This window comes from Doryrhamphus excisus, linkage group LG18 (assembly GCF_037039965.1).
Source record: "Doryrhamphus excisus strain RoL-2023G ecotype Guam linkage group LG18, RoL_Dexc_Guam_v1.1, whole genome shotgun sequence".
In the NCBI taxonomy this organism is placed as follows: Eukaryota; Metazoa; Chordata; class Actinopteri; order Syngnathiformes; family Syngnathidae; genus Doryrhamphus; species Doryrhamphus excisus.
Window position 1 is genome coordinate 16,164,580 of NC_136374.1, and position 17,921 is coordinate 16,182,500.

The window sequence follows — 17,921 nt, forward strand, 5'->3', positions numbered from 1 at the left end:
ACATCACTTTTTAAAATGTTTGCAAATTAAAACTGGTATTTTTTTTTATATTTCCTTAGAACCTTTTTAATAAGGTGATTTGTATCATGATTTGTGGTTGCCGATACGGAAATATTTTGAAATAAATTTCTGTGAGAGCCAGATAATGTTTTTTTTTCATATACGTTTTTAAGCAATACCAACACTCATTCCTTCCTTACAATAACGTTATATTTAAGCTAACCAATAATAACATTTCTTACCATTAATGCGACTTCTGGTGCTGCACGGTTTTGCATCGTAGTCCAGATTTCTCTTTGTTTTTACCATCTTCTTTGTCAAAAGGGTTTGCTCTGCAGAATTAGAGAGCTGACTACTGGATCAAAGGAGGGAAGTTTACTTCTTGACCCCTCAATGACCCGGGTGGGCTATGGCATTGGCCAGTAATAATCAAGTTTAGGTTTTGACCCAGAAAACGGAAATCGGAAGTGCAGCCGGCATTGGCTCTGTATTAAAATATATTATTTTTAGTAGCTAGTTTTATTTTTACAATAATTACATATGTAATCATATGTACATATATACACGTTTCTCAGACAGGAATTAAATTTTTCTCACATTTCTGTCTTGTTTTAACACTCAAAATTAAACTTTTGAGTTTTATTGATTTAGGTTGGACACAAGAAATAATTAAGTGACTCGCACGTATTTCTGCCTCTTCACCCTGCCGTCGTTCAGCTGTAGCGTTTTAGTGTCCTTGTTAAAACATATTGGTTGGATTCAGAACGTTTTGTTAACATTGTGGGTTTTGTCAAAAAGAAAACAAGTTCAGAGTCACTTGAAGCAATCCGACAAAAGGAAACACAGCAGTGCTGCACTAAAGAGATTGGCAATGGTCAGAACGCAGAACACAATGATTGGTTTCTTCCTGAGCCAATAAGGATGCAGAGCACAATGTGCTGGTTCTCCCTGAACCAATTAATGTTTAGTCGGCGATTAGCTCTCCTGTGAGTTGATTACTAATATGCTCGTATGGGCACATAAACACATACTGAGAAGAGGTGTCTCCAATTCGCTCATGGACTATGCCACACCATCTACTGGTAGCAGTAGTAAATACAATCACATAACATACAACAGGGGACTGATACATGGCTCTAATAAACCACAAGGACGCAGAACAACATGCCTTCATACACTAAAAAACATGCAACATTTTACTTTAAATTAATTTGTAAATTTGTAATTTGTTGCACAAAAATGTAAAATATGAACGTATACAATTATGGAATAAGGCTGTAACATAATAAAATGTGAAACAAGTGAAGCTCAGTTGTTCTGAACCAGGATTTCAGTATAATAATTAATAATAAAAAATATTTTTTTTCTTATATTATTCACTTTAAAGTTTACACATGCTGTTTATGTGACAATACAGTCTCAAAAAATTGGATGTAAAGAGATCTGATGTTGCAAGGTGAAAGATAATAAAAAGATGAGTACGACTCACCGTCACATTTTCCTCTTTAAGCCGCACAAAACCACAGACGACCTTACCAAGACGTTTCAGCGCGTCAGAGGCATTCCTGGAAACTTGAGGGAACGTTTAATGTATATTTACTTCAATTTTTCTCATGATAATACACAATTGCCTACCAAATTGAGGGAAATATGGTAAAATGTGTCGAACAAAAAGTCAAATGACCAATATTAATTCAGCACAGAGTATTTTTTTTATGTGGTAATTTCCCCACCTTTTTGAGGCGGGTATTTTAATTCTATGGTTGAACTGTTAGTCATATGCAGATAACTGAATAAACGCCTATGACTACATGAAAAGGGCAATTGTATTATAAATGTACACCAACTAGATGAGGAGGGGATGTTGTTGATTGATTTAATCACAGTTTGTATACCTGGAGTAGATAATGGAATTAAAACATGGCGACGGATAAGCTGAAACACTTACAAAAAGGGAGAATGGGAGCAGGAAGACTTTGGCCTCTTCTACACACAGACACCGAGATGACCCCTCATCATTTGTGGCGCTTGGGCTACTAGTGAGCAGATACAGACGGTTAGCAGTTAGCCTTGTGAGAGGACTATTTTGGTTTTAAACAGAATAAACAAAGTGGGTGCGTGAACACTGACGACCAACACCAGCAGTTTTCTCCACTAGTCAAAAAAGAAATACCCCTGGATGTGCAGCAAAGAGAGCCTTTGTCCCGACAGTAAATGCTTATTGAGGCAATGTTAATATAAATTAAAAAGGTGAAAATGGAGTGCAGTCACAGACAGTCGCTCACTGCATTGCAACCATTCAATACGGTTATACGGCATACATTTTAAACAACATACTTCTAGGCAACTTCTGTGTAAAGCTAAAGTAGCTCACTCGCTCCACTATGCCCATCTAGTGGCTGAAATGTGAATTACACATCTCATGACAATGATTCATTAAAAAAAATCGTCTCAAAAATATTTTCAAAGATAATTTGTAGCACAATTATTGACCAGCAAAATGTGTTATCAAGACAGGCCCTCACACATACAAAAAAAAAAAACCCATGAGTGGCTCTGCCCCCAACTGTGCGTCTTATCTCTTAATTGGTTCCATTTTGCTTTCTTCAGCTCCCTCTTGCAGCAGGTAGTCCTTGGTAGCATCACAGCGGTCAACCAGCATCTGTTCCTGAGGCAATTAAAACTGCCGTTAAGCGCCGGTCACAGTGTAGCGGGCCGGGCCAAGCTAGAGTCGACAGCTGATGCGGAGTTCACTGCCCCTAGACTACAAAAAAACATATTGTAAAATGTGCTGGGATTGATTTTGTGGTGTTATATGAGTATTTCACAGACCTCTCAATAATGGTGTTGTTACATTGCAGTTCCCGGACAAGAATTTCCATTTCTTCCTTAAGGTGGTACATCCTGGAATAACAAAGGATACGCTGACAGGCCAACTGTCCGTGCACACACACATACACAGACACACACACACAAACACAAACCTGGACACCATTTCATCCTTGTCCCTGGGTGGTACCTCCTGCTGCTGGTCCTGCTGCTGCTGTCCTATTCTGCTAGTCTGCAGTGTGACCAAGATTCTGTCCAGCGTCTGAGATGGATGGAAGATACGCGACACTGAAACATCACTTACACAAACAACACCGCCGCAACCAGCATACAGTAAAGTCACACAGCAGTTATGGATCTCTGATTGTTACACTTGGGTGGAAATGGTTTACACTCATTTAAAATTATGCCTTTATTCTTATAAGATTAATACCTTTTTCTGCAAAAAAAAAAAAGTATGGCTGAGTGGTTAGCATGTTGGCCACACAGTCAGGAGATTGTGGAGACCAGGGTTCGATTCTCCGCTTGGGTATCTTGGGTGTTCTAAAAACATGCTAGGTTAATTGGCCACTCCAAATTGTCCATAGGTATGAATGTGAGTGTGAATGGTTGTTTGTCTATATGTGCCCTGTAATTGTCGACCACGCATCTCGCCTGAAGTCAGCTGTGATAGGCTCCAGCATACCCCCGCGATGCTAGTGAGGATAAGAGGTACAGAAAATGGACGCATGGAAGGAAAAGCCCTTAAGAGTGAGGCCTTAACTACAGATATTAAGATATTATGATCAGATATAACGATATATATCTTAGCGGTTCATTTGACATCTACAGTTTCAATCTCACTTTATTCTGCTGCTGCTCGGTGATCTCCAGGTCTGCCAACAAGCCCGTGGAGAAGGAACTAAAGTCCTGAAGATGTGTCTGCATTTCTAGTAAAACACTGAAAATAAATGAAAATAATTTAACTGAATATATTCATTCAAATACTTTTTTCATTCTGTTGTAGTACAACGGTTTTGGGGTCCGAGCGTACGCTAACCTGCTCCATGTCCTGGTGGTGACCAAGAGCTCCTTGTATCTTTGCACACAGTCATCTCTGAAGAGAGATTTCACTTGCTTGATGTACGAGCACAAGTGGATTCTGGGATGGATGAAGGATAAGAAGATTATAGGATAACATTCTTAGTTTAGGCGAGTAGGGCAGCAGGTATATACTATGTGTGGCACATACTTCTCAAACTTATGTATTTGTTCATCGTTATATGGTAACTCTGTGGAGAAAATGAGACGTCAGGTGCTGCAAACATTGAAATAGATCAGCGAGAGATATGAAGAGATGTATACATACTCCCAGGGTGTTTGTCTTTATGGTATAGTTGATGAATCGACATAATCTTCTGGAGGAGCATCCGCATTCTCTGACACCTGGAGGAGACAGAAACAGTTAAAAAACAGTGAAGCAGCGCCTTGCTGACTTTCCAAAGTACCTGTTCTCACTGGCCTGTGCTTCTGCTAGCTTAGCCTGCTCTATCTGTAAGCGCTCCAGGCGGTTTTGAAAATCCTGGATGCCAGCAGCATACATGGGCAGGTGCTCATTGACCTGCAGGGACAGCAGTACCAAATTGTGTAGTGTTTAGTAGTATAATTTGTTCCTTTAATTCTACACATTTTCAGTAACCCAATATAATATACAGAATGATCTGGAAGCTTGCTGGTGTTGCTTACCTGCTGCAATCTGTCATTCTTACCAGCTGCATCCACGTTTTCAATCGTCCAATGACCTCTTAAGACATTACAAACATTTTAACTTTAATAAGGGTAAGGACGAATATACATTTTTGTAGTATTTATTTTCTTTTATATATATGTAACTGGACTCACAAGGTGATTATCCTGTGTTGCATACTGAGGCAGGACTTGAGTCTTATGCTGATCTTTGCAATACTCTGCATCGCTCCTCCACACTCTGTGAACAATCTCATCCTGAAAAAAAAAGTAGTTATTGTAATTTTGAGAGTAGAAAAAGACATCTACCATTAATACAAAAAAAAACACAAACTGCACAGTAGACCTGGCATCTGTAAAGCTGAAGGTTAGCCTGTGCTGTTACGTCAATAAACACCCCAAGCCCTTATATTAAACACAGTATGGATAACTACTTAGGTACAACTGTAAAATCTAATACAGTACGACCTACACTCCTGATCCTCCTGATTAAGACCAGACATTGCATGAATTTAAATTTTGCATTGTTGGAGCTTAAGGGGGTTCTGTGTATAGCTTCAATATGAAAAAAAAAATCTTAAGCAATTTATTGGCAACAACCATTAAAAGACTGCCTTTAAAAGCCAAAATCTTCACAGTCCTTTCATTATTTAGCAAACTACTTCCTGGTTAACTGTGTTGATACCCTATTTATCAGCCAAAAGTGACAATAACAACATAAGAGTGATCCTCACATGTAACAGTAATATCCTTCCAGCAGAAGCTCTCTGTGTGAGTGCAGCAGCTGTGCTATCCTGAGATACTGGTGGACGACTCCAACTATTACCTGTCATGGCAATCAAATGGGGGCAGGTAGTGACGAATGAACAGCTGAGCAAGAATACATTGATTTTTAAACAGTGGTGCAACAATGAAATCAATGATGGCAGCGGCACCTTGGAGAAGTTGTAGTCTGCCTTCACATCAAACCTGGAAGGGATGATTGGAGTCTCTGCTACAAAAAACGGAGCAGAGTTGTTAGTAGTTAGGCGATATATACAGTACAGTGAAATCACTGTCATTTTCCATGCTGCTGCATACGCCAGAAAATACGCTAGAAAACATGTCTCTTACGTTCTCTGAAGGGCAGGCTGCTGTTTGTTTCTGGCCTGTGACTGACCAGGATGAGAGGCCGGTCACGTGTCGTGTTCGGGAGGTTGACCACTTTCATGCCGCCCTCAAGTGGAAGCTCATGACCCAAGTAGAGCAGCTGTTGGTACGGGACATCAATTCCAGTCTGCGATGCCACCTCCTCAAAGAAGACAGTCACCCTGGGTATATTGACACGCGACATATCGCTGTTGGTCATGTGATACAAATAATACTAAACAGTTCTACGATACTACGCCGTCTATAGCCTCACGTGCTGTAATGGTGTATGTAGACACAGTGCGCCATGGCCTGCTGGAGAGCAAAGAGGTGCACTGGTTGCCGCTGTAGTATGTCAGTCGTGGCTGTGAAGAACTGGTCAAAGCCCCAACATCTCTCCTGATCTGCCTCAAGTATACCAGCAAGTACAGGAACAAGATGCATCCTGAGGCCCCTAGGGGGACAGGCGAAGACACGCAGACAACCACAATGTATCCCACAAAACATTATGCAAATAATAATGATGCAGTAGTAGTAGTGCATGACTAGTCATGTTGGGGGCAATTCAATTTCTCCCTTAAGGGAAGCAGATTGTTTCACGGTTTGAACTTTTTTTTTAGGGGTCTATATGAAGCAAAATATATGTATACAAATCAATTACTATAACTATAAGGAGAAAAGAAGTATCTGATCATTATTGGCAGATATACAACTGGAATCTGACATGACAAAGTAGGAATAGGCCATCCTTAATAATAAGCAGGGGTGTCACGAGAGACACATGAAATTCGGTCTATGAGACAAAATTTTAATATTGTGGTAATTTTACTTTTAAGTACTATGAAAACATTTTTTTACACTCTTGCACTATATTACATCCATTTATATTTTTATATATTATTATTTTTACATATATATTTTTAAAATAATAAATATATGATTTTTAAATTATTCAGTTATTGTGTGATGAATTAATTTATTATCGTTCCAGGCTTAGTGCCCGCAATAATTTTTTTGTTAATTATCTTGCTATATCTTTTGACACCCCGAGTAATAAGTCTAACAAAATTGACGAAAGATTTATCATTTGTGTTTGTTAACACACAAAATGTAAGAAAGAATTTTAGTACTGTAGATACCCTATTGGAGATGCTCTAACCACTTATGATGTATACATACTGTATCAAACCCAGGAAGTTACATACTCTGACAGTTGGCAGCTGTGAGGTAGATGTGAACTCCACTCTATTGGTCCGTTCTCAACCTGCTGTATTCCAGAAATGGCTCCCGTCGGTTTCTCTGTGGTGATTTTGTACCTGCACAACAATGTACACTCGTCAGGCAAAAACGAGCAAAAACTGCAAGTGCAAGAAAGTGTTCTGATTACATGGTTTGCTTGTCCCTGCGGGGCCCGCCGTACGGCACAAAGGGAAGACTCCCCGTGGCAGCGTGGTAAAATGTTACACCCACGCTCCACAGGTCCACGTTCACTCCATAGGACTTCTGGTGAGGCTTACGGAGCACCGCACGCTCATACATGTCTGGGTGCTATAAACAAATGCAAGCTTTAAGTATTATTTATGTGTAAGGATTGTTAATTATTCAAATGTAAGTACACTATAATCAAATGTAAGTACACTATAAAAGTACACTATATGGCTGCAACCAAAAAACGTGTCTCAATTACAAAAACATATCAGTTATGGGAAATTAGTCCAATATGGACCTTGAATATTCTGTGCATTTATTATTTCAGCCACCAGAAGGCGCCATAATAAAGGCTCAATGATGGTTAAAACTGAACTCTAAATCAGTGGTTCCAAAAAGTTTGTTATATCTTGCCTGTTACATTCAGATCACCAAAATACTGATCCTTTTAACTGAGAGCTTACCAGATATTCTTCAGTTCCGTAGATGGACACAAACTTTTCGTCATCGTCCAACTCTCGCGCCGCTCCAAAGTCAGTCAGCTTATAGACAGACCTGCTGTCGTCTCCTGTCTGACGCATAATGTTGCCTGGTTTAATATCGCGGTGTACGACGCCATTCTCTCGTAGATGGTTCATTCCCTGCACTGAATAGAATGGAAGAATATCATTAAATAGAGTCAACACAACCCTTATAACAGTTATAATAATAAAAATACAGCGGAACCTCAAAATCTTGCAAAACGTTAACTCAGTGAGCCTCATAATGCCACATGTTTTAAACTTAAAATTGTTATTTTTTTGGTGAAGAGTACCGATGTTGACACAGAGGAAAAATATGATAACCCTAGAACCAGAAATCTAACTAATGGTGACAAAAAAGAAAGTGGTACACTTCTTTGTTATAGCTTCCGAGTAAACCCACCTCTTTAAATCTGTTTTTAATGTCTAACTTTTTATACCTGACTGCTGTGCCCCGCCCCGTTTTTACTCATGTTTTAACTGTGTATAAACGAATGAATTTTGTATTTTAACGTATCTTTTACTCTGTTTTCGTGCTTTTATTCAACTAATTTTTTCTGTAAAGTGTCTTTGAGTATTTTGAAAGCGCTATACAAATAAAATGTAGTATTATTATTATTATTAAATATGGCTAATTATAATTGAATTGTCGAATTGCCTACCAACGCATTGCAACACATTGAGAAACTCGGTCTCAGGAAGTCCGAAGGCATTTTCCGGCTCCTCAAGCAAACTGAGCAAACTTCCTCCAGAGCAATATTCCATCACGAGCACCTTCTGTTTGGAGGGCAACTACCAAAGATAAAAGGTCATAGGTCATACATATTGCTTTTTTTCATGCATGAATGGTGTCTTTACCTCCTCCACGGCATAAAGCCTGACAATGTTCCTGTGGTTGAGCTTCCTGAGCAGGTCAAACTCCCTCATCTGGACCTCCTGAGTGCGGCTGTAGCTCGCCATGTTGAACACCTTGACGGCTACTAACTCTCCCGTCCTCTGATCATTTATGATAAATTTCTCAGCATTTTGTCAAAACTGATACGCAAATACATTTATAGTGATTAATTGTCACCTTATTTCGAGCCTTGTAGACGTAGGCAGTTGCCCCTTGACCCAGGACATCCTGTAAGGACCACAGGTAGCTGGGGGTGCTGGCTGTCATGCCTGACACAAAATGGACACAAAGACATTAGTTTCCTGTTGTCAAACAGAAATTATTATTATAAATTTATATTTACACAACATCCTACCTTTCCGGAGTTTCAGCAACGGTACTCAGATTTAACTGGGCTGTCTGTAGTGTTCGATAAAAAAAATTAGCATTTATTTAAATGTCTACACAAATAAAAATGGCGGCGTCCGTGTAAATGAAAAACTGCCAGTCACCGGAGAAAACACACCTGAGGAGGAACGTCTTTAGACTCTTCACAAAGAAGGGAGAAAGCGAAAGGACGACTTGTTGTTGACGCTCTACTTTTTCCAAAACTCGTTCCAAGAAGGCAGCCTTAGCCTGACACATGGAGGAAGTGCTCTGCTGCGGTTGACATTTTCATTGCGGAAACGGAACAAAAAATGTGAAAACGTTTCAAAAAGTTTCAAACCGGGACACTTCGTCCATACGTTGTGTTCGTCTTCTGAGCCATTTCGCCTCTCCTTGTGTGAATTTTATGTAATAATATGCAGTTTAAGCTATTTTGTGTCGTCTCCAACTTCGCTCCACATTGATCACGTGACATTTTTTTCTCCCCTCTTCTCAAAAAACTTTATTAATCACTTCCTTAAGGGCTCAAAACAATAGTAATAATCCGTAAATTAAAATTAATTAAAAAATTAAATTAAATGGGTTCAATACTATCACGTCCTCACAAATACATATTTCTCAGATTAATAAAAAAAATAAAAAATGGCGGCTCGTCAGACAAGCAATTCTGCTTCAAGGTGGCTTCTGGGAGTTGTAGTCTACCTAAACAAATAAGGCCCATGACGGAGCCGCTTTCTCGGCAAACAAATATAACAATTACACACAACAGTACTGCGTACTTACCTTACTCGTATATTTATATAGTATTCTACGTCAGCTTTTGCTTGACTGTGACTTTAATGCCTTATTTATGTTGTGATCATTTTTAGTGAGCTACAACATATCCCTGCTATGAATTATGTTCATAACAATCTAAATGATGACCGCTCAAGCCCTGGTACATTATAGCAAGCAATGTTTATTTAATAAAAAAAAAGACTCTACAACAAGAACTACACATGGAAGTATATAAGGCCTATGTGATTAAACCACTGTTGATATTACTGTACAATATTGTACCAAAAAAAAAAGAGTGTACCTCTGTAATGTACAACATTGTATATACAAAGTACATCCGAACACAGGATTCTCCAGTAAAACAAAGACGACTATAAATAGATTTGACATTACAGTCTGTTTTTTTTTTGTCTTTTAGTTCAACTGTTTCAATGGTTCACAAATGCATATTTGACAAATCTTGATAAATCACCCGCACACACGGTTAGTCCACACGCCAAGCCAACTTGTTCAAGTGCAAGATATTTGATTCGAGACAAACGCGGCAACCGCTCTAATCATCCACAGTCACAGTCCCCTCCAGTTGTCATGATGAGGTAAGAGCAACAAAAATAGATGCAATCATTATACAGATATTTAAAAAAAAACACATGTACAAGTGTGATTCAATACCTGGTAGAGAGAGTGGGAGATTCGGTGTTGATTCCAAAGAAATTAACATTTATGAATTAATGTCCTGATTTAGTTGAGATACTTGCAGAAGCGTATATATTTAATATTTAATAGGTTCTTCTTTGGCCACTCCTCTAAAGGTGTCATGGTTGTGTGCGACCTATGTTGTGCACCATCTAATAACAAGATTGACAATATATTGGCAATCATTGCGACTTTTTTTTATTTTTTATTCATCCATCCATCCATTTATCCAAGCATGCTCCCATGCATACGACCATAAACCATCACAGTTCCACATCTGACCAGAAAACAGTAACAGTGAAAAAAAAAAAAAAAAAAAAGCAGAATAAAAGTTTGCTTAATAAGTCATCGGATGAGGTGGTTGGTTGTGCTTCTGGCTAAACACACTAAAAAAAAAAAAAAAAAAAATTACAAAAAAATACTAAAAAAAAAAACTTCCTCCGTTCCAGGCTTCCAGTTACCATCATTATTAATAAACATACATAAACACCATTAGAATCATGATTTTTTTTTTTACTGCAAGGTGTGAAGTGTAATTATATGAGCAAGCTGTCTTTTTTTTTTTTTTCTTTTAATAGCAACCCTCCCGTCCGTCGGTATTGCATATTGCAGATACATCAATGACTGCTGTCAGCTGCTGTCTAATGGCCACAGCATGCAACCTGAAAGGTGTTTAGCTGCCACAAAACACCACACACACATAATAACGTGTGTGTATACAGTTCAATATCACATGTACAAAAAAAAAAAAAAAAAAAAAATGCTGGCTTTCAGTGGTCCCCTACATATAGAAGAAAAGCTGCAGGAGAAAAGCAGCATAATGCCTCAAAATACCAGCTTTTATTATTATTGCTATATTTAGAATTAATCTTGATTCAAGAGTTTAGTGGACCGAGCTCCTGTCGTGGAACAAACAGTAATAAACACAAATTAATAGATAAAGCTCTCACTCTCGCTCGTATTTGGCCCCGTTTTTTTTTTTTTTTCTTTTCTTACTTTCACTCCCGAGTTCCACGTGTGAAGCAGCAAGTGTGTTTCATATGACCAAATTTCACAGTCTCTTCTTCGGAATCAAACAGAGCTTATTCCTCGCGGAAATCTCCACGTGAAGTCAAACAAAACTAGCTATTGTGTCCAATCTCGTTCCCTTGTGTCGTCCCCGAACCCCTCGCCAGCGGTGAGTGCTACAGTGTGTAGTGAGTGAGAGTATGAAGAACAAGCTAAGTGCTAGAAGAGCTGAGATCAGATTCAAGCAGGAAGTAAAAAAAACGTGCTAAGCCGGGCAGGATTTGTCATTAGACTGGGGTGGAGGCGGCGGAGGAGGGGTGTGCGGGAGGGAGTGTGTGTGCCCCACGGGCGGAGGAGGAGGTGTCGGGGGCACGGTGGATGTCGGGGACCCCATCGCCGGACTGCCAGTGCCGCCGCCGCCGCCGCTCTTTGGGAACACGACCGGCTTGGGCCTCGTTGCCGGTGGACGCAGCTCTCTGAACGAGGGAACGGACGAGGAGAGCGAAGAGGAGGACAGCGAAGGCGACGTGGCCGAAGGAAGGGGGCTCCTCGGTTGACCCTTGGCGGCTCTGAAGGAGGAGGGCACGTCGCTAGCCGAGGAGGCGCTGCGCTGGAGCGGGTGGGCGTGCGAGGAGCCCCCCTCGCTGTCGCGTAACAGGCGGGAGTGGAGTGGGCTGGAGGGTTCCGAGGCTCCGCCTCCTCCACCGCTCACACCTTTCAGCTGCTCCAGCGTGTCGAGGACCACGTCGGGGGTGTGTTTGGAGGTGCTCTGTCGTTCCAGCTCCCTGAGCTCGCTCAGGGCGGAGCTCATGGCCGCCTCGATGTCCTGAAACCAAAAGTTAATACGACTTTAACTGTGAAGCAGTTGGACAGGAAGTTAGCATCTTGGGCTTTTAGCTAACTGTATTTTGAATTACAATGGGGGAATTACAATGACTTTTTATAACAAACAAAACACCCAATAATGATATGATTTATTTTGCTAATTTCTTTACAATTAAATAAATTTTGTCCCCATGAAAATTTCAGACAAAACACCTAATAATTATGATTTATTTTTCTAATTTCTTTACAATTAAATTAATTTTCCCCGTGAAAATTCTAAAAAAAAACACCCAATAGTTATATATTTTTTGCAAATTTATTTACAATTATGAAGCAAAACAAATCCAATGTACACAAAGCACTCCTCTGTACTATAACAGACAAAATACTCAATAATGATTTATTTTTCTAATTTCTTTACAATTAATTTTTCCACATGAAAATTTCAGACAAAACACCTAATAATAATGATTTATTTTGCAAATTTATTTACAATTAAATTATTTTTTCCCCATGAAAATTTCAGCCAAAACACCTAATAATTATGATTTATTTTGCTAATTTATTTACAATTAAATTCATTTTCCCTGTGAAAATAGTAAAAAAACCACCCAATAGTTATATATTTTTTGCTAATTTGTTTACAATTATGAAGCAAAACAAATCCAATGTACACAAAGCACTCCTCTGTACTATATATAACAGTCAAAATACCCAATAATAATATGATTTATTTTGCTAATTTCTTTACAATTAAATTATTTTTTCCCCATGAAAATTTCAGACAAAACACCTAATAATTATGATTTGTTTTGCTAATTTCTTTACAATTAAATACATTTTTCCCCATGAACATTTCAGACAAAACACCTAATAATTAGAATTTATTTTGCTAATTTCTTTACAATCAAATTAATTTTTCCCCATGAAAGTTTCAGACAAAACACCTAATAATTATGATTTATTTTTCTAATTTCTTTACAATTAAATTAATTTTTCCCCATGAACATTTCAGCCAAAACACCTAATAATTATGATTTATTTTGCTAATTTATTTACAATTAAATTCATTTTCCCTGTGAAAATTCTAACCAAAACACCCAATAGTTATATATTTTTTGCAAATTTGTTTACAATTATGGAGCAAAACAAATCCAATGTACACAAAGCACTCCTCTGTACTATATATAACAGTCAAAATACCCAATAATAATATGATTTATTTTGCTAATTTCTTTACAATTAAATTATTTTTTCCCCATGAAAATTTCAGACAAAACACCTAATAATTATAATTTATTTTTCTAATTTCTTTACAATTAAATTAATTTTTCCCCATGAAAATTTCAGACAAAACACCTAATAATTATAATTTATTTTGCTAATTTATTTACAATTAAATTCATTTTCCCCATGAAAATTCTAAAAAAAAAAACACCCAATAGTTATATATTTTTTTGCAAATTTGTTTACAATTATGAAGCAAAACAAATCCAATGTACACAAAGCACTTTCACTTTTTACACATTTTCTTCAATGACAGTTCGATTTGACAAAATGTATTTTTCCACTCTCCCAGCCCGGATGGAGGGATCGACCGATATGGTTGTTTTTCGGACTGATGCCGATATCGATTTTTCCCCATCACTCTTAGCCGATGGCCGATTTTGCTTAGACCGATATTTGTGGCCGATACTGCTTCTGCTCCCTCAATTTACATGAAAAAATGAAAATGATAAATATTATAAGTCTCAATAACCTTAAGTCTCAATAATCCTTAATAACGGTTGTCGATAATAGCGGCGCATACCTGTGAGCTGTGCTCCAACGGCGCTATGACCTCAGGTTCCAGAGGTCTGTGGTTGCTGAAGCTCTTGGAGCGTCCTGCTGGAGTTGTTTTCCGCAGCTGAGGGCTCTCCACCTAAAAAGTTCAAATTATTCATTCATCTGGTCATCGGTTCAATGAACGTAATGATAAGAAGCTAAAAGTCACGGTACTTTGGTCTTCAGCGAGGAGTGGCGTGTGATGGAGTTGAGGATGCTGTGAGCGCTAACGGGACGTTTGTCCGTAGACTCTTTCACCAGAGCTCCGCCAACAGGTAGGGACGCAGTCCTCACCCCTCCGCTGGCTCCTGGGCTATCGCTATCTGAACTTCGGAATGTTCTTCTGATGTTCCCAGACTCTGGACGCTTCCTCATTCTGGATGAAAGAAATATTTTTCTGTGACTTATTTTTTCCATAAAGAATTACTTGTGACTTACTTGTTGAGGTTGGCCAGGTAGATGTCCGCCACGTGAGCTCCAGTGGGTGACGCAGCGCTTCCTCGAGTGGAAACCCTCTCCTCGAGCTGGTCTCTGCCGTCCACATCAGGTTTTGGGCTACCTCGACCTCCATCAGTCCTTTAAAACAATTGCTTGTATTAACCCTTAGATGCATAAGTGGGGCAAAAATTACCCGCTCAGGTTGTTTTCTTGAAATATCTTTGTAATTAAATCATTTCATATTCCAGGTATTTCTCAAAAAACAAGTTTTTGATATCATGCCGTTCACATTTTTAACTTTTAACATTTTAAGAAATTTTGGTTTTTGTGTTACTACCCCAACCTTCCATAAGTGGGTCAAAAATGACCCGGTTTTCTTGAAATATCGTTGTAATTAAATTTTTTTATCATTTCATATTCCAGGAATTCCTCAAAAAACATGTTTTTTAATATCATGCCATTCACATTTTTAACTTATCTTTTATACATTTTAACAATTTTTTCTTTTTGTTTTACCACCCCAACCTTCCATAAGTGGGTCAATTTTCATTTTTCATATTTTTCAGAAAACATGTTTTTGATATCATGCCATTCACATTTTTAACTTACCTTTTATACATTTTAAGAAATTTTAAGACACATTTTTAACTCACTTTTTTATACATTTTAAGAAATTTTTGTTTTTGTGTTACTACCCCAACTTTCCATAAGTGGGTCAAAAATGACCCGGTCAGGTTGTTTTTTTGAAATATCTTTGTAATGAATTTTTTTTATCATTTCATATTCAAGGTATTCCTCAAAAAACACGTTTTTGATATCATGCCATTCACATTTTTAACTTACATTTTATACATTTTAAGAATTTTTGTTTTTTGTGTTACTACCGCAACCTTCCAACCAGGTTGTTTTCTTGAAATATCTTCGTAATGAAATTTTTTTATCATTTCATATTCCAGGAATTCCTCAAAAAACTAGCTTTTGATATCATTCACATTTTTAACTTTGAAATATCTTTGTAATTAAATTTTTTTATCATTTCATACTCCAGGTATTCCTCAAAAAACACGTTTTTGATATCATGCCATTCACATTTTTAACTTATCTTTTATACATTTTAAGAATTTTTTGTTTTTGTGTTACTACCCCAACCCGGTCAGGTTGTTTTCTTGAAATATCTTTGTAATGAAAATTTTTTATCATTTCATATTCCAGGTATTCCTAAAAAAAAACACATTTTTGATATCATGCCGTTCACATTTTTAACTTACCTTTTATACATTTTAAGAAATTTTGTTTTTTGTGTTACTACCCCAACCTTCCATAAGTGGGTCAAAAATGACCTGCATGCATTTTCTATGGAATCCAATAGGAACCTTTGATTCTTATCAACTTATTAACTCCTAAATATAATACTAAATATCATACAAGTGATTATTCCTAACCACAATGGCAAAATTGGCATAAAAAACGCATTTTTGATGATGAATTACTGAAGAAAAAAACTACTAAATGTACAAAGTTTGACTCTTTGTATGGGAGAATCATATAAAACAGGCTTATGGACGTCTTAAAGACAATTAAATGTTTTTTTTTGTGTTTTTGTGTATTTCCCTCAAGCCGATGGAGCACTCAACTGCTTAGAGCAACTAGCCACAACTGGAGTCTCCCTCTGTGGTCGATGTGGGACGCCATGAAGTAACACTACCCGCCATACTTCAGGTGACGTTGATGAGTTGCTGATTGAGCAAAAGGGGGGTTTCTCGAGGGGAATTAACGGGGACTGTACACATCTTACATGTCTTGGATCACAATGTACTGATGCGGCACCAGTCCATCCACGCCGTTGTGTCTCCCTTCCCACCAGTCGTCAGACGCTCGCTGGTACAGAAATAAAGACGCACCCTTCTTGAAGGACAGCTCGCGACTGGTGCGGCCCGAATAGTCGAACCGAGCAATGGCTTCAACCGGGTCGGACTCTGAAACAGCCAAGGTGCCTGAAGTTGAGAGGATGGTGGACAGAGACAGGAAGTGACAGAATGGGCGGCCATAAATAAGAGAGAGGGGAAAGAAAAAAAAAAAAGCGATGCAGAGTATGTTAGTTTGCACATGTTAAAAATATCCAAGCAGAATGTGAGCTGGTTGAAAAGCATTCAAGACGCAAAGACTCGTTTTTACGCACCGTCTTCGCTGTTGTGGCGAATGGACACGGCGTCAGGCGCTGGCTCTTCCACAAGTGGGGGCTCACAGTGGGGACTGTCACTAGAATGAACAAAAGAGGACAGAGGAGGCTTGTGTCAAGAATGTCGACTTGCGTTGACGTCTTGCAGTCTGAGCTCATATTCGGCGCCTCAGTCACATGAAGTCACATGTGCCACACCATTTTAGATCATAACAGTCACACATAAACAAGAAGCCCCGAGCGATGCTTTGAATGATGCAAAAAAAAAAAGGCATTCCAAATAAAGTCATTCAGGATGTCACATAAAAATATATTCACTATTTTTTTCTTGCAGGATAAGCCTACATTTGTTTTTTTCAACAAAAAAACAAAAAAAATGTAATACATTTTTTTTCATAAAAAAAATCCAAAATTTTTTTTCATAAAAAAAATTCCAAATTTTTTTTTCATAAAAAAATTCCAAATTTTTTTTAATAAAATTTTTTTTGCTTTTTTATAAGCCTAAATTTGTGCGTGAAGTCACATGTGCCACACCATTTTAGATCATAACAGTCACACATAAACAAGAAGCCCCGAGCGATGCTTTGAATGATGCAAAAAAAAAAAAAAGACATTCCAAATAAAGTGCTTGTTCATTCAGGATGTCACATAAAAATATATTCACTATTTTTTTCTTGCAGGATAAGCCTACATTTGTTTTTTTCAACAAAAAAACAAAAAAAATGTAATACATTTTTTTTTCATAAAAAAAAATCAAAATTTTTTTTTCATAAAAAAAATTCCAAATTTTTTTTAATAACATTTTTTTTTGCTTTTTAATAAGCCTAAATTTGTGCGTGAAGTCACATGTGCCACACCATTTTAGATCATAACAGTCACACATAAACAAGAAGCCCCAAGCGATGACTTTGAATGATGCTTTTTAAAAAAAAAAAAACAACAAAAATTCATTCCAAATAAAGTGCTTGTTCATTAAGGATGTCACATAAAAATATATTCACAATTTTTTCTTGCAGGATAAGCCTACATTTGTTTTTTTCAACAAAAAAACTTTAATAAATTTTTTTTTCATAAAAAAAAATTCCAAATTTTTTTTAATAACATTTTTTTTGCTTTTTAATAAGCCTAAGGATGTCACATAAAAATATATTCACCATTTTATCTTGCAGGATAAGCCTACATTTGTTTTTTTAATAAAAAAAAATTGTAATAATTGTTTTTCAAAATTTTTTTAATCATTTTTTTTTGCTTTTTAATAAGCCTAAATTTGTGAGTGAAGTCA

At 37.6% G+C, this 17,921-nt stretch overlaps 2 protein-coding genes across 3 annotated transcripts in view; both read right to left on the minus strand.

Moving 5' to 3' along the window:
* Positions 1 to 1,378: 1,378 nt before the first annotated feature.
* ikbke (inhibitor of nuclear factor kappa B kinase subunit epsilon) lies at positions 1,379 to 9,380 on the minus strand. The gene is made up of 22 exons (XM_058055623.2): positions 9,032 to 9,380; positions 8,882 to 8,925; positions 8,704 to 8,795; positions 8,490 to 8,627; positions 8,294 to 8,423; positions 7,575 to 7,756; positions 7,070 to 7,230; positions 6,888 to 6,998; positions 5,957 to 6,136; positions 5,668 to 5,864; positions 5,490 to 5,548; positions 5,289 to 5,380; positions 4,711 to 4,812; positions 4,555 to 4,612; positions 4,317 to 4,429; positions 4,178 to 4,254; positions 4,061 to 4,100; positions 3,869 to 3,970; positions 3,673 to 3,769; positions 2,985 to 3,091; positions 2,833 to 2,904; positions 1,379 to 2,764 (listed from the first exon to the last, which is right to left on the minus strand). The coding sequence occupies exons 3-22, from the start codon at positions 8,791 to 8,793 to the stop codon at positions 2,701 to 2,703; spliced, it is 2,172 nt and encodes a 723-aa protein (XP_057911606.2). The 5' UTR covers positions 8,794 to 8,795; positions 8,882 to 8,925; positions 9,032 to 9,380; the 3' UTR covers positions 1,379 to 2,700.
* Positions 9,381 to 9,830: 450 nt separating this feature from the next.
* srgap2 (SLIT-ROBO Rho GTPase activating protein 2) overlaps positions 9,831 to 17,921 on the minus strand; it is a 70,164-nt gene continuing 62,073 nt past the window's right edge. Inside the window, exons 18-23 of one of the 2 annotated variants that reach the window (XM_058055621.2) lie at positions 16,640 to 16,719; positions 16,256 to 16,436; positions 14,461 to 14,598; positions 14,197 to 14,398; positions 14,009 to 14,119; positions 9,831 to 12,199 (exon numbers count right to left, since the gene is read on the minus strand). In XM_058055621.2, the coding sequence (XP_057911604.2) occupies positions 11,639 to 12,199; positions 14,009 to 14,119; positions 14,197 to 14,398; positions 14,461 to 14,598; positions 16,256 to 16,436; positions 16,640 to 16,719 (1,273 nt within the window). In that variant the 3' untranslated portion in view covers positions 9,831 to 11,638. Of the gene's footprint in view, positions 12,200 to 14,008; positions 14,120 to 14,196; positions 14,399 to 14,460; positions 14,599 to 16,255; positions 16,455 to 16,639; positions 16,720 to 17,921 lie in introns of both variants that reach the window. The other variant, XM_058055620.2, reaches the window with a different exon arrangement.